The following is a 12,882-nucleotide window of genomic DNA, read 5'->3' as shown; positions in this document are numbered from 1 at the left end:
ATTACCAGTGTTTTGAACTCTGCATCTGATACGTTGCCTATCCCCTCATCTTCTAGTTTTTTTTTGTTTTTTTTTTCTGGAGTTTTGCTCTCTTCTTTCATTTGGGCCGTATTTCTTTATCTTGGCACATTTGTTATGTGGTGAGGGGCAGAGCCTTATGTATTCACCAGGGCAGGGCAACTGACTTTGCTATGTTATGGCGCTGCATATCGCGGAGGGGTCAGAGAGGGAACAGTGCTGCTCGCTGGACTCTCATCCAGCTTTTAGTCACTTCCCTTGTGTCCCACAAGCAGATTATGCCCTTTCAAGTGCTGCCCTGGTACTGATTCTTGGGTGGATGGGCTTATGTATGTTCTAAGATACTGTGGGCCCCTCCAACAGACTGTTTTCTGAGAGTGAGAGTTTCTCTTGCTACTGCAACCCCCACAGGTTTTTATAGCCATAGGTTGTGAGGCTTTAGTTTCCAGTGCTGGAACCCTGGGTTGCACAGTCTGTCTCACTCCCCTGTTGTTCCTCCCAGTTTATCCACTCACACATGTGGGTTCATGTGGTCCACCAGCTGCCACCTTGTCAGCATCCTGTCCGCCCGGCTGCCCGTCTCTGCCCCTCCTACCAATCTCAGTGAATGTTTCGTCTTTAACTCCTTGGTTGTTGCACTTCCATACAGTTTGATTTTCTGACAGCCTGGTTGTTTTTTGTATTTAAATTGGTTGTTTCCCTTTTTTGGGTGTGCAAGAAGGCAAAGTGTATCTATTTATGCCTCCATGTTGGCCAGAAGTAATCTGACACTTACTTGATTTAGTTCTTTTCTAAATGAAGGTTTAAAGTTACAAATATGTAATTTGCTACAAATACAGATTATCTTTATTAACTGAGAAATATACTTAATTTCAGTTAAATATCATGGCCATGTATGTGTATATACTTGTGACAATCTAGATTTCTTATTCTCAACTTGTTATTTTATATAATGTTATCTTGTGCTGAACATTAACATTTAAAGTTGAGTGAGGTCAGTTGAGTAGCTTTGTATAAGGTATGTGTTTATAAATCAAGTCAGTTCTTCTGTTACTCCAAGGCACTGGTTTAGTCTCAAAATAAGCTTCATCAACTAGTTTGATTATAAAGTCATTTGTTGGATGTGTCTAGACATAAATGAAACTGTTGATTAAGTATACAAATCTTTTGGTTGCATGCATAGCCTAGTAGATAATGTGATATTTTTGTTTTAGTGATTTATCTTATGGTGGGTTCTTCTGTTTCTACTATTTTATGTGATTCTTTTCTAAGAAACAAAAGCTCCTCTTTTGTTCCCAGGCTTTGTCCTGTAAATATCACTGAAATACAGGGCTGTAAAAAAAAAAAAATAAGCCATTAAAATTGTTATGTTGTGCCCTGACCAGTATGGTTCCGTTGGTTGAGTGTTGTCCCTCAGTGCGAAGGGTCGCCAGTTCATTTTTAGGTCAGGATACATGCCTGCTCCATTGTGGGTTCAGTTTCCAGTCAAGGAGCCTATGAGAGGCACCCATCAGTGTTTCTCTCTTTCCTCCCTTCCCCTCTCTCGAAATATAAGTAAATAAAATCTTTAATAAAACAAAAAGATTGTTGTATTGTGGAAAATTTTTCTACAGTGGGACCATAGTTCCACAGTTACAGAGAATAGTGAATCCTTTCTTACTGCTATGATGTTTAAAAAATTATTTTTAAAATATAATATACATCCAGATATTTCTGTATAAACACATGTACATGAAGAATGAATGCTTTCTCATCATTGCTGTTAATTTGTTTAAACTGTGAGGAAGTGAAGCGGTCCAAAGTGAAATTGCAGGAGCAAGCTAGACTCGAGTCTGTGTGTCCTTCAGTGGTTCAGCTTCTCTGAGCCCTGCTTTTCTCATTTGTAAAATGAGATGAACTAGATTATCTCTAAGGTTTTTGTTCCTAATCTGTTACTTTGACAACTCTATTCTGTTTGCTTTAGCATATGTTCTTTCACAGCAGTTTGGGGAAGAAAGGAGTCCTCCCCAATTCCTTAGATCTCAAAATCCTGTTAAATGATTTATCTTTCACTGCATTTTTCATTTCAGTGGGCCGTAACAAAATTGATTTTAATTTCTTCTCTAGGTAGGTGTCTCGCTTGTTCTGATACTTCCCTCATACCACATTATCCAAATGACTCAAAGATTTGGAAAGAGAGAGAATATCAGAGGCTATGTGAAAGTCACAACATGGCAGAAATTTTGACTACTTATTTAGTATTTGTTCATTTTCCCCTTTCTTCTAATGGACTGAGTGCTGATCTTGTTTGTCTATCTTGTCCCCCAAATCACTCACTGGAACTTGACCCCATTTCCACCTGGAGGGGTAATAATCAGGGGGTTGATTTAGGTATAGAAAGTGAAACAAGACTGACAGTGGGAAGTGAAAGGAAGTTATGTGGGTGCTGTCAGGGCTAGGTTTCCTAACTGCTTAAAAGGAGACAGGAAGGAAACCTCGTATTGTAGGTCCATATGTAAGGAACTTGGAAGTCACTACTTTAACCTAACACAAATAAAAAAGCTGAATAGACTAAAAATCCCAGGTCTATAGACCTCCTTGAGGATCTGTAATAGGGGAGAGCGCAGAGCAAAGTACTACCCCCAAGATCAAAGAGACATAGGCAGATACAGAGAGAACCACGTCTTAACCAGAACAGACTCGTGAGCAGAATCTTGGTCAGGAACCAGTTCTGGGGTAGGGAACCCTGAACTGTAATTGATGACTTGCTAGAGGTTCTCTCCAGGGAGCCCAGTTATAGGGTGGCCCCCACAATATGGTGAGATTTACCTTCTTCCAGGACCTGACCAGCCTCTCATAGTAAATATTAGAGAAAACTCACCTCAAGCTCCCAACAGGAGTGAACAAGAAAGGAACCAATCTGAAATAGGGCAGAACACTCTGTCTTAACAAGGGCTGCCCTCAGGGGAAACCAGTTAACCAGAGCCTAACTTCCTGAGGTAGTATCAGAACCTGCCCTGGGGGAAGGGAAATGTCCAACTCCAGCCCACTCTAGCCATCTTGGCCCACTGTGGAGGGTTGGAGGCCATGGGGAAGGTACTCAGAAACACTTGGGAGGGTCACAGACCAAAAGCATAGGCTTACAGAAGGGCAAACATAATCATTGAACGTGGTCTCTCTCCCTCAGAATATCTTAGTGTACTGTACTCACCTTTTCACTTAAAGTATCTTTGGCATATCTGAATTACCAGCATCACTGTTCTTACACTTTTGGGCCATTATTAAGTAGAGAAGAGTTACATGAACACAAGCACCAAGGTAGTTGACCTGATAAGGGAGATAGCTACCAAGTGGCTAACAGGCTAGGAGCGGAACTACACTGCATAAAGGGATGATCCATTTCCCAGGTGGGATGGTGCAGTTTCATCACGCTATTTAGAATGGTGTGCAATTTAAAACTTGTGAGTTATTTCTGGAATTTTCGATGTAATATTTTCAGACCAAGCTTGACCATGAATAAGTGAAACTGTGGAAAGCAAACTTATGGATAAAGGGGGGAGGGACTGTTGTACAGGTGAAAACTTGGACCTGCTATTTCTATCTGAAGAGGGAGGTGGTAGTCTTGTAGGACTGAAGCCTTAATCCATGGGGTGTGATGCTAACTCCTGGAGGCTAGTGTCAGAATTAAGTCATGGGACACTCAGTTCATCTTGGAGCGTCGCTTGGATCTATGGAGGTAAAACCCCCACACATTGGAATTGGATTCAGAACAACTTACATGGTGTTTCATTATATGGTTCTTACCAAAGTCTGAGAGAAGGAATCATAACAAATGATCTTTAAGCATTTTACTGTAACAAGTGTATTAACCAGCCATTTTTTTAAAATTAGACCAAGACCAGAGACATATGAGAGGATGCTCAGTATCACTAGCCATCAGAGAGATGCACATTAAAACCACAATGAGATACCGCTTCACACCCATTAGAATGGCCATCATAAGCAAATGAACAAACAACAAATGTTGGAGAGGGTGTAGAGTAAAGGGAACCCTAGTGCACTGTTGGTGGGATTGCAGACTTGTGCAACCACTATGGAAAACAGTATAGAATTTCCTCAGAAAACTAAAAATGGAAATGCCTTTTGACCCAGGTATTCCACTGCTAGGATTATATTTTAAGAGCCTTGAAACACCAATCCAAAAGAACCTGTGCATCCCAGTGTCCATAATAGCACAATTTACAATAACCAAGTGCTGGAAGCAACCCAAGTACCCATCAGTAAATGAATGGATCAAAAAAACTCTGGTACATTTACACAGTGGAATTCTACATGGAAGGAAAGGAGGGAGGGAGGGAGGAAAAGAAAGAGCTCTTACCCTTTGCAACAGCATGGATGGAACTGGAGAGCATTATGCTAAGGGAAATAAGCTCCCAGTGAAAGACAAACTCCATATGATCTCACCTTTAACAAGAACCTAATCAATACAATGAACAAGCAAGCAAAGTATAGCCAAAGACAGTGATATTGAGAACAGGCCAACAATGACTAGAGGGGAGAGGGGAGGGGATAATAGGGGACAAGGGTGAAGGGCTTACAGGAACAATTATAAAGGACATATGGACAACAACAAGTGGGGGAGTGGAAATGGGGGAGGGAGGTGGGGAGGGCTGGGTGGTAGGAGGGCTGGGGGGAAGGCAGAAAACTGTACTTGAAAAACAGTTAAAAATGTTAAAAATAAAATTTGGACCAAGACTTTTTCATTGACAGTATGAACTTCACTGACAGGATTTCAGTGTTGTCCTTCTTGCATAGACCATACCCTTGATGCGTTATCTGTAAATCCTGTATTGGGTTTAGACACTGTGAGAATTTAGACACTTAAGATTAGACACTGTAAAACTTTAGACACTTAAGAGTCAAACTCTGGCCGAAACCTCTCTATAGGTTTAGTGTTTGTCTTACTGTTTCAATTGTCTTGGCCACACCCAGTTCAACTGCACTTTTATTTTTTTGTAATTCCTATTTCATTAATTTAAATAATAGTAATAAATTGTATAGTTATGATTGCTGGTACAATTGGCACAAACAGTTGTGGTGACAAACATTCTTGATAAACATACACCCAGTGGTGGGAACGAAGTGCATGGTCTTATTAGTGGTACTCTAACCCAAAGTCTCCATTGGTTTTAGTCTGGAAGCAGAGAATACTGATTGACCATGTGAGTCTGTTAAATGAAGATTGGTTAAGAACTTGTGTTTCATAATTTTAGATAACCATTTCCCTATTGGTGGGCATTTAAATTGTTTTCATCACTTTGCTTCCTATGATGATCAATAAATATACTCTAATCTTGTGTTTGCACACAGATAGGGATATCTTTGTCTAAGGAAAGTTCCATGAAATGGAATTAGTGTATATAAGGGGACAGTCATTTTTTCATTTTAATAAACTTTACTAAAGGAAATCTTAAATATTTTGTTGTTTGAGTTTTAATATTTAACTGTATTAAGTTTAAAGATGATAGGTTAAATTTTAATAGACCAATTTGTTTCCTTTTTTTTAATTGCTTGTTAGAGAGGGAAAACTATGTTCATGAGTCATAAAATTCATTAATAGTATTTAAGCCTTTGAGTCATAGAATTCCAGACATCCCTGACACATAAATGACTCATTCTGTATGTGTGCAATGTGTGTGATTTATCCTGTGTAATAGATATGTTTCTCAATTTGAGTAATATGTTTCTCAATCTGATTATGGTTAAACACTCTGGGGAAGTTTGCTGTTTAATGATTAACACCAAAAACCTTAAACCAAGGATTCTTTTATTAAAAACTGAATTAGGACTCAACTTTCAATAAAGTCTGATATTTTAGTGGTTCTGTCTTAGCTTTTTAATGACTAATTGTTCAGTAATTTCTGTGCAGAGAAAACTGCTGGAGTAGGAAAATTATTATGGTTAGAGAGACAGAACTCTTAGCTTACTAATGTTTTTACTAAACAACATTAATAGCCTCTTGACCAATCTCCCTTTACTGGAGCACCAGTTACTATTATAAGGTCAAAAAACAGTGTCACAGATATATTAAAATTATATGAAGAAATGTATAAAGAGACAGTGGTGATTTTTACATCTTTATAATGCCTTGATAAAGTACAGCTAAGCCTTTTTTGATTGCCTATGAATACTTCTAACTTTTGTTTTTTGACTAGCATTTTTTACTAATTTGTTTATTTATTTATAATTTTATTTCTTTATCTTTAGAGGGGAAGGGAGAAGGAGAGAGGGAGAGAAACATCAATGTACGGTTGCCTTTTGCACACCCCTGCCGGGAACTGGCCTGCAGGGAACTGGCCTGCAACCCAAGCAATGTGCCCTGACTGGGAATTGAACCGTGACCGTGTGGTTCCCAGGCCCGCGCTCAATCCACTGAGCTACACCAGCCAGGGCCTACTAATTTATTATTGATAGTCTATCCTTTCTTAGAGCAGTTGCGGTATTGCCAAACTAGAAAATTATTTCAATGTGAAATAAATGTTTTCATTGTTTTAAATCTTGAAAGCTATAGTATTCTGATAGGATAGGAGGCCCCAAAATACAATAACCTAGCCAAAGATGTGTGACTAGTATACACATATGTACTAGTCAAAGAAGTATAACTTCTAGGCCATTGAGAGAGGTTGTGGTCCAGTTTTGTGGGGTAACCCTGCTCTACAGGATTCAGATTTTGTTACATGACACACTTCTAAGATACTGGCCTGCCTCTGCATGGTCAAAGTTGGCTCAGTTTTGCATCTGTCTTCTAGCTTATGGGAAGTGGCAAAGTGGCAAAGCCCATCTCTGAGGTGGTTCTTTTTTTTAGTTGAAGGTGACCTGAAAGTTGTGCCTTTCACTTCCACTATCATACCATTAGTCCACACTAAGTAACAAGTCCAGGAATACACTCCTAGACTTCAAGGCAGCTAAACTCTATTTATATGGACATATGGGGAAAGGGACAAGTGAAAATAATTAACATCACAAAAGCCTTATAAAAAATTGTAAATTTCAAAGTAGTTATTTCTAAATGAATAGCTTTCTCAGATGCAGCCAAATTAGCAACACTCTCTTGTAACTTTAGATGCCTTGTAAATATGAATTAAAAATCCCAGAATGTGATTTCACCCTAAGATCTTGCTTCTCAAACTAGAAAATGTTTAAGGGGAGAAGTACATGAAGCCCATACATTAGATACAGCTTCCCTTTCTGGAGGAAGATTTGGAAAACTGTATTTTTGGTATTTAGAAAGGTAGGAATATATATTTAGAACTAAAAATGAAATTGGCAGGGACTTTAAGGAAAACCTTAAGAGTGTATTAAGGAATGAGTTCAGATCCTCAGAGGAAATTTCTCTTTTTGCCAACACAGGCACTCCTGTAGTAACATTTTGATAAGCAAAAAATTTGATTTGTTAAGGTTTGTTTTATCTAGTTAGGTCAATAACTCTAAACTATGTAAAATTATGGAAATATGTTTTGGCAGGGGTACAGTATGAAGTAAAGAAAATTTGCCTGTGTATGTCAGAAGCTTAGGTATCTTCATTCAAAGAAAGTCTAAGAAGCTTTTTTTTTTTTTCCATCTTAGATTTTTTTTCTTTTATTCTTTGCTGCACTTTATAACATTCTTTTACAGCCTTTTGTTGGGGGTGAGGGTTTCTTCTAGCAGGGCATTGTTCTGGGACTTGCAGATTAGACTAGAATTGTGGAAATAGTAAGCTGGTAGGTAAGTGGTTTTTCTTCATTTAAGGTATGTTAAAGTTAACTGTATATTAGAACTTATGTGTCACTTTTCCTTCTTATCACAGGACAATGAAAAGAGAACTCCACTGCATGCCGCTTCGTATCTTGGAGATGCAGAGATCATTGAACTGCTTATTTTATCTGGTATGGTAAGCTCTATAAAATGACAGCACATCATGAATATTATTGTCATAATTAATATTTATCAAGCCTAATTGACAGTTTTTTATATTTGGTTAATAAGCTGAAACTTTTATGTTCATTCTATAAATATTGATATCATGTTGTGTGCCAGGTGTTGTTTCAGAGGTTAGTGTACAATAAAGAACAAAACAAAGATCACTGACCTTGTGGTACATATATTCTAATAAAGAAAAATAGGCTATAAATGCCAGTAAATTTTACAGTATGTTAGACAGTGATAAGTGCTGTAGGAAAATGAAAAAGTAGATGAGAATAATGGGATAGATGAGCATTATATAGGGTATTATATAGAGTATTCATTGTGGACCTCGTTGACCCCAAGATGTCTTGGAGATAATTACAGTTCTCCAAGGGGGAAGTGGTGGTCACTTAGTCCAAGTACAGCATTGGTGGTGGTAGGAAACGGTATGATTGTAGATAAATTTTGGAAGTGATACCAGCATGATTTGCATCTTTAAATAGCTTTCATCTCATTATACTTGAGGGCCTGTAAAACACATTTTAGGAAATTATATTTCATTTTAAATTTCTTCTAAACTGTTTATTAGTTACAGTATGAAGTAACGGTATAACTGTCTCTTAACAGAATAGCTACTACTATTGTGGTCAGGCTGCCTACAGTCTTAAAACAGGCACACAGAACTTAGAAATATTTTTGTTGCAGCCAGTTCATCATAAATGATATTTATTGAGAGAGGATGTGTGTATTTGAATTGCGCCTGTGTTGCCAGATCACACAGACATGTGCATAATGAATGCAATTAGAGCTATAAGTAGTATCATTTCTTTGGTATTTGGGAGGAGCACTGAGGGAAGTTTTTAATGACAATCTATTAAATAGTATCCTAAACAGAATTTTGCCATTATAAGTTCATCAAATTTTTACAGTTTGGTTTAATAACAAGTTTCATGATCATATGGAATTAAATATCATTAAATATGGACCTAGCTAATATTCTTATATTAATTTCTCCATGAATAACTTCATTGTTGATGTACTTCCTTGAATATGTCTGTTCTTTTATGGTTACTAACTCACTGGTTTTCATCTGAAATTTACTAGCCATAGAACTGAGGGGTTTCAAGAAAAAAATCAGATTTCTTCATAATTGAGACATCTTTGGCTATAACATGAATTTAATGGGATACAGGTTAATATATTGTATTTTCTTTACAAACATTGTCCAAGAAACAGTTTTATGTTAAGAAATAGCTAGGCTATAAAAAGTATAATTTCAGTTAGTTTAATGTCTAGGACTTAGGATAAGAACTCTGCTGATGCATATTTTTCATTTTAACACAGAATTCTGTCCATTTACTTTTATTTTAGCATAAGGGCTTCATGACTCAATATAGAGCTTCTGCCACCTCCCTCCCCGCCACAACCCCATTTAAAATTTTTATATCTAGGAGAAACTTTCCAAATGCTCAAAGATTGACTAATTCTTTTCTTTAAAAGTGACTGTCTGCATCAAGGGTATTTAGTTACTTATAGAAGAAGGTTGACTTCCTGTATTTATGATAGTCATATGATCCTTAATGAGTGTGATAGTATCAGATACCAGCATGAAATAAGCATTTTAGAGAAAGCTTAAAGTCTTTTGAAGAATTTGAATAGAAATCATGTATAAATTTAAACTATTACATCTGTATAAAAATCTGTCAACCCTTCTTTGAAAAATACTTTTAATATTATATTGTATTCTACCAGTCTTATGAAATAATAACTCATGTAGCTATTTTTAAAAGGAAAAACAAAGTTCTAAATTAATTAATGTATAGTTCTCAGAATAAAAAATTAAGTTTTTAGTTGTTTCCTCTCATTATCTCTCTACAAAAGTATAAACTCCCTAGAAATCAAGGATTTAAACTGCTTTGTTCCCTAAAATGTTTACTCCCAATGCATATAACATGATGAATACGTACTAGGTTCTGAGTAAATACTTGCTGAATATATGTACAATTATAGCAATATTAAGTTTAAGCTCCTTTTTTGAAGTTTGTTCACATTTTGGTCTTAGTTTTCCAAGTCTTTAGTGGAGATAAGACTGGGAGAGGTGGAAGTAGGTTAGTAGCATGGGGTTAAAGGGGATGAGGTAAGGGGCAAGGAGGTAAAAGGGAAAGAAGGTAAATGATCTATTTCCTATGGATGCAAATCAAGCTCTTCCTTAGGAGTTGATAGCTCTTCAGACTATTTACTAGGTTCTAATTTAAGAAAAATAAAATAAATAAAAGCCTAATTGGATTTGGAGTAAAATGAGCTGAAATGAAATCCAAGGCTAGATTTCTAAACTAGAACCTCAGTGCCCTGCATTCAGGTGAAAAAGTAAACCAGGCTGTGTGCTGCTGTGAGTGGCACAGTGGTTAGTATAAAGAGCTGATCTCTCATCGTTGACCTCCTCAGCAGATAAGTGGGAATAATAGAAATGTTACAGACTTATCTGTAAAACATAAGGTGATATAGTTAACCTAGAAGAGTACCTGGTATATAATAGATGATTAAAATTTGGGCTATTATTTCTTAAGCAGCCATTCTCTTTTCTTAAAAACTTCTCCCTTTCCTATTTTGAAATCCAGTCATATCCTATGAGATATGAAAGTGGAAGGATTGGCTTAACTGTAGGGAAAAATGGAAAAGAGCAATCTAGAGAGACAAAGGATAAAAGTACTCTTTATAGTTGGACCACATAAATTCTTATTCAGCAAATTTTTGAATCAAAAAGCAGCTTTTAAAGCTATATAGAAGCATCTGGCATAAAAACAGGCACATAGACCAATGGAACAGAACAGAGAGCCCAGAAATCAACCCAACCCTCTACAGTCAATTAATATTCGACAAAGGGGGCAGTATCATAAAATGGAGTAAAGATAGCCTCTTCAGCAAATGGTGTTGGGAGAACTGGACAGCTACGTGCAAAAAAATGAAACTTGAGCACCAACTTACACCATACACCAAAATAAATTCAAGGTGGATAAAAGACTTAAATATAAGCCATGACACCATTAAAGTCCTAGAGGAGAACATTGGCAAGAAAATCTCAGATATTCCACGCAGCAACATTTTTACGGATATGTCCCCTAGAGCAGGGAATGTAAAGGAAAGAATAAACAAATGGGATCTCATCAAAATAAAAAGCTTCTGCATGGCTAAAGAAAACAGTATTAAATTAAAAAGACAACCAACTGTATGGGAAAACATATTTGCCAATGATACCTCAGACAAAGGTTTAATCTCCAAAATATACAAAGAACTTACACGACTCCACTCTAGGAAGACATCGAACCCAATTAAAAAATGGGAAAAGGACTTGAACAGACACTTCTCTAAAGAGGACATACAGAATATCCAGAGACACATGAAGAGATGCTCAATATCGTTAGCTATCAGAGAGATGCAAATTAAAACCACAATGAGATACCACTTTACACCAGTCAGGATGGCTATAATAGACAAAGCAACAAACAACAAATGTTGGAGAGGTTGTGGGGAAAAGGGGACCTTAGTTCACTGTTGGTGGGATTGCAGACTGGTACAACCATTATGGAAAACAGTATGGAATTTTCTCAGAAAAATAAAAATTGACCTGCCTTTTGACCCAGCAATTCCACTGCTAGGATTATACCCCAAGAATCCTAAAACATCAATTTCAAAGAACCTATGCACCACAATGTTCATAGCAGCACAATTTACAATAGCCAAGAGTTGGAAGCAACCTAGGTGCCCATCAGTAAATGAATGGATCAAAAAATTGTGGTACATATACACCATGGAATTCTATGCAGCAGAGAGAAAGAAGGAGCTACTACCTTTTGCAACAACATGGATGGAACTGGAAAGCATTATGCTGAGTGAAATAGGCCAGGCATTGAAGGACAAATACCATATGATCTCATTTTTGACAGGAAGCTAAAGAATAAAACAAACAAGCAAACAATAAAAACAAAGACGCTGCAATAGAGAACAAGTGGGCAGCGACCAGAGGGGAGAGAGAAGGGAACTTAAGGGGAAAAAGGGGGAGGGATTTTGAGGAACAAGTATGAAAGACACAGAGATGAGGACTGAGGGGACGGATGGGAGAGAGGGGGGAGACCAGGCAGGGGGGGTGGGGTGGGATGGGAGAAATAGATAAAAAAATGTACTTGAAAAGTAACTAAATAAAATTTAATATTAAAAAAAAAAGAAGCATCTGACTGAACAGGGCTCCTAAGTCGCTGAATAAATAATAAGGGTTTGTATAATTTATAATTAACAGTTACAAGAAGTTAAAAGGGAATAATCAGGATACATTCCTAATTTAAAATTGATGTTACACAGGATGACTGCCATAGCCTGCGATAAAAATACCCCTTTACCTAGTTTAGTAAGACCAAAACCTGAATCAGAAAGAATTTTAGTTTGGTGGATAATGGCATTTGCTATAACTTTTATGTATATGAAATGACTCATGCTAATTTTTATAAAAATACCAATTCCAAAATGTGTGTTCAGTTTATTCATGTTATGTCAATTTAAAATTCCCATTAACTCTGAAAGTTTAGAATGGTTTTATAAAATATATAGTACATAATTTAGAAAGAAGTATAAGCCAATTATTGAATTCTAAGTATTACAAATAGATTGCTAAAATAACAATCTAGTAAAAGTAACCTAATTATATTCAAATTTTAGTTAAGAATTTTCAACAATGGCTAGATCATCCAAACAGAAAATCAATAAGAAAACTTTGGGTTTAAATTATAGAACACATGGACTTAATAGGCATTTATAAAATGTTTCATCTAACCATAGAGTTCTCATTCTTCTCACATACACATGAAATAGTTTCCAGGATAGATCATATATTAGGTCACAAAACAAGTCTTCATAAATTTAAGATCAGAGTAGAAATAAATGAAATAA

The 12,882-nt window shown here is 36.6% G+C and overlaps 1 protein-coding gene across 8 annotated transcripts in view; it reads left to right on the top strand.

Moving 5' to 3' along the window:
* The window catches only part of ANKRD28 (ankyrin repeat domain 28), a 201,318-nt gene that overhangs the window by 103,786 nt on the left and 84,650 nt on the right, over window positions 1-12,882 (top strand). For all 8 annotated transcript variants that reach the window (XM_037143954.2, XM_037143950.2, XM_037143952.2 and 5 more), the window contains one exon: window positions 7,844-7,922. In XM_037143954.2, coding sequence (XP_036999849.2) covers window positions 7,844-7,922 — 79 coding nt within the window. The remainder of the gene's footprint in view (window positions 1-7,843; window positions 7,923-12,882) is intronic.

Source organism: Artibeus jamaicensis, unplaced genomic scaffold (genome assembly GCF_021234435.1).
Source record: "Artibeus jamaicensis isolate MK-2021 breed Jamaican fruit bat unplaced genomic scaffold, CSHL_Jam_final contig_519, whole genome shotgun sequence".
NCBI classification, from domain to species: Eukaryota; Metazoa; Chordata; class Mammalia; order Chiroptera; family Phyllostomidae; genus Artibeus; species Artibeus jamaicensis.
This window is presented reverse-complemented; position numbering and strand designations above follow the sequence as displayed.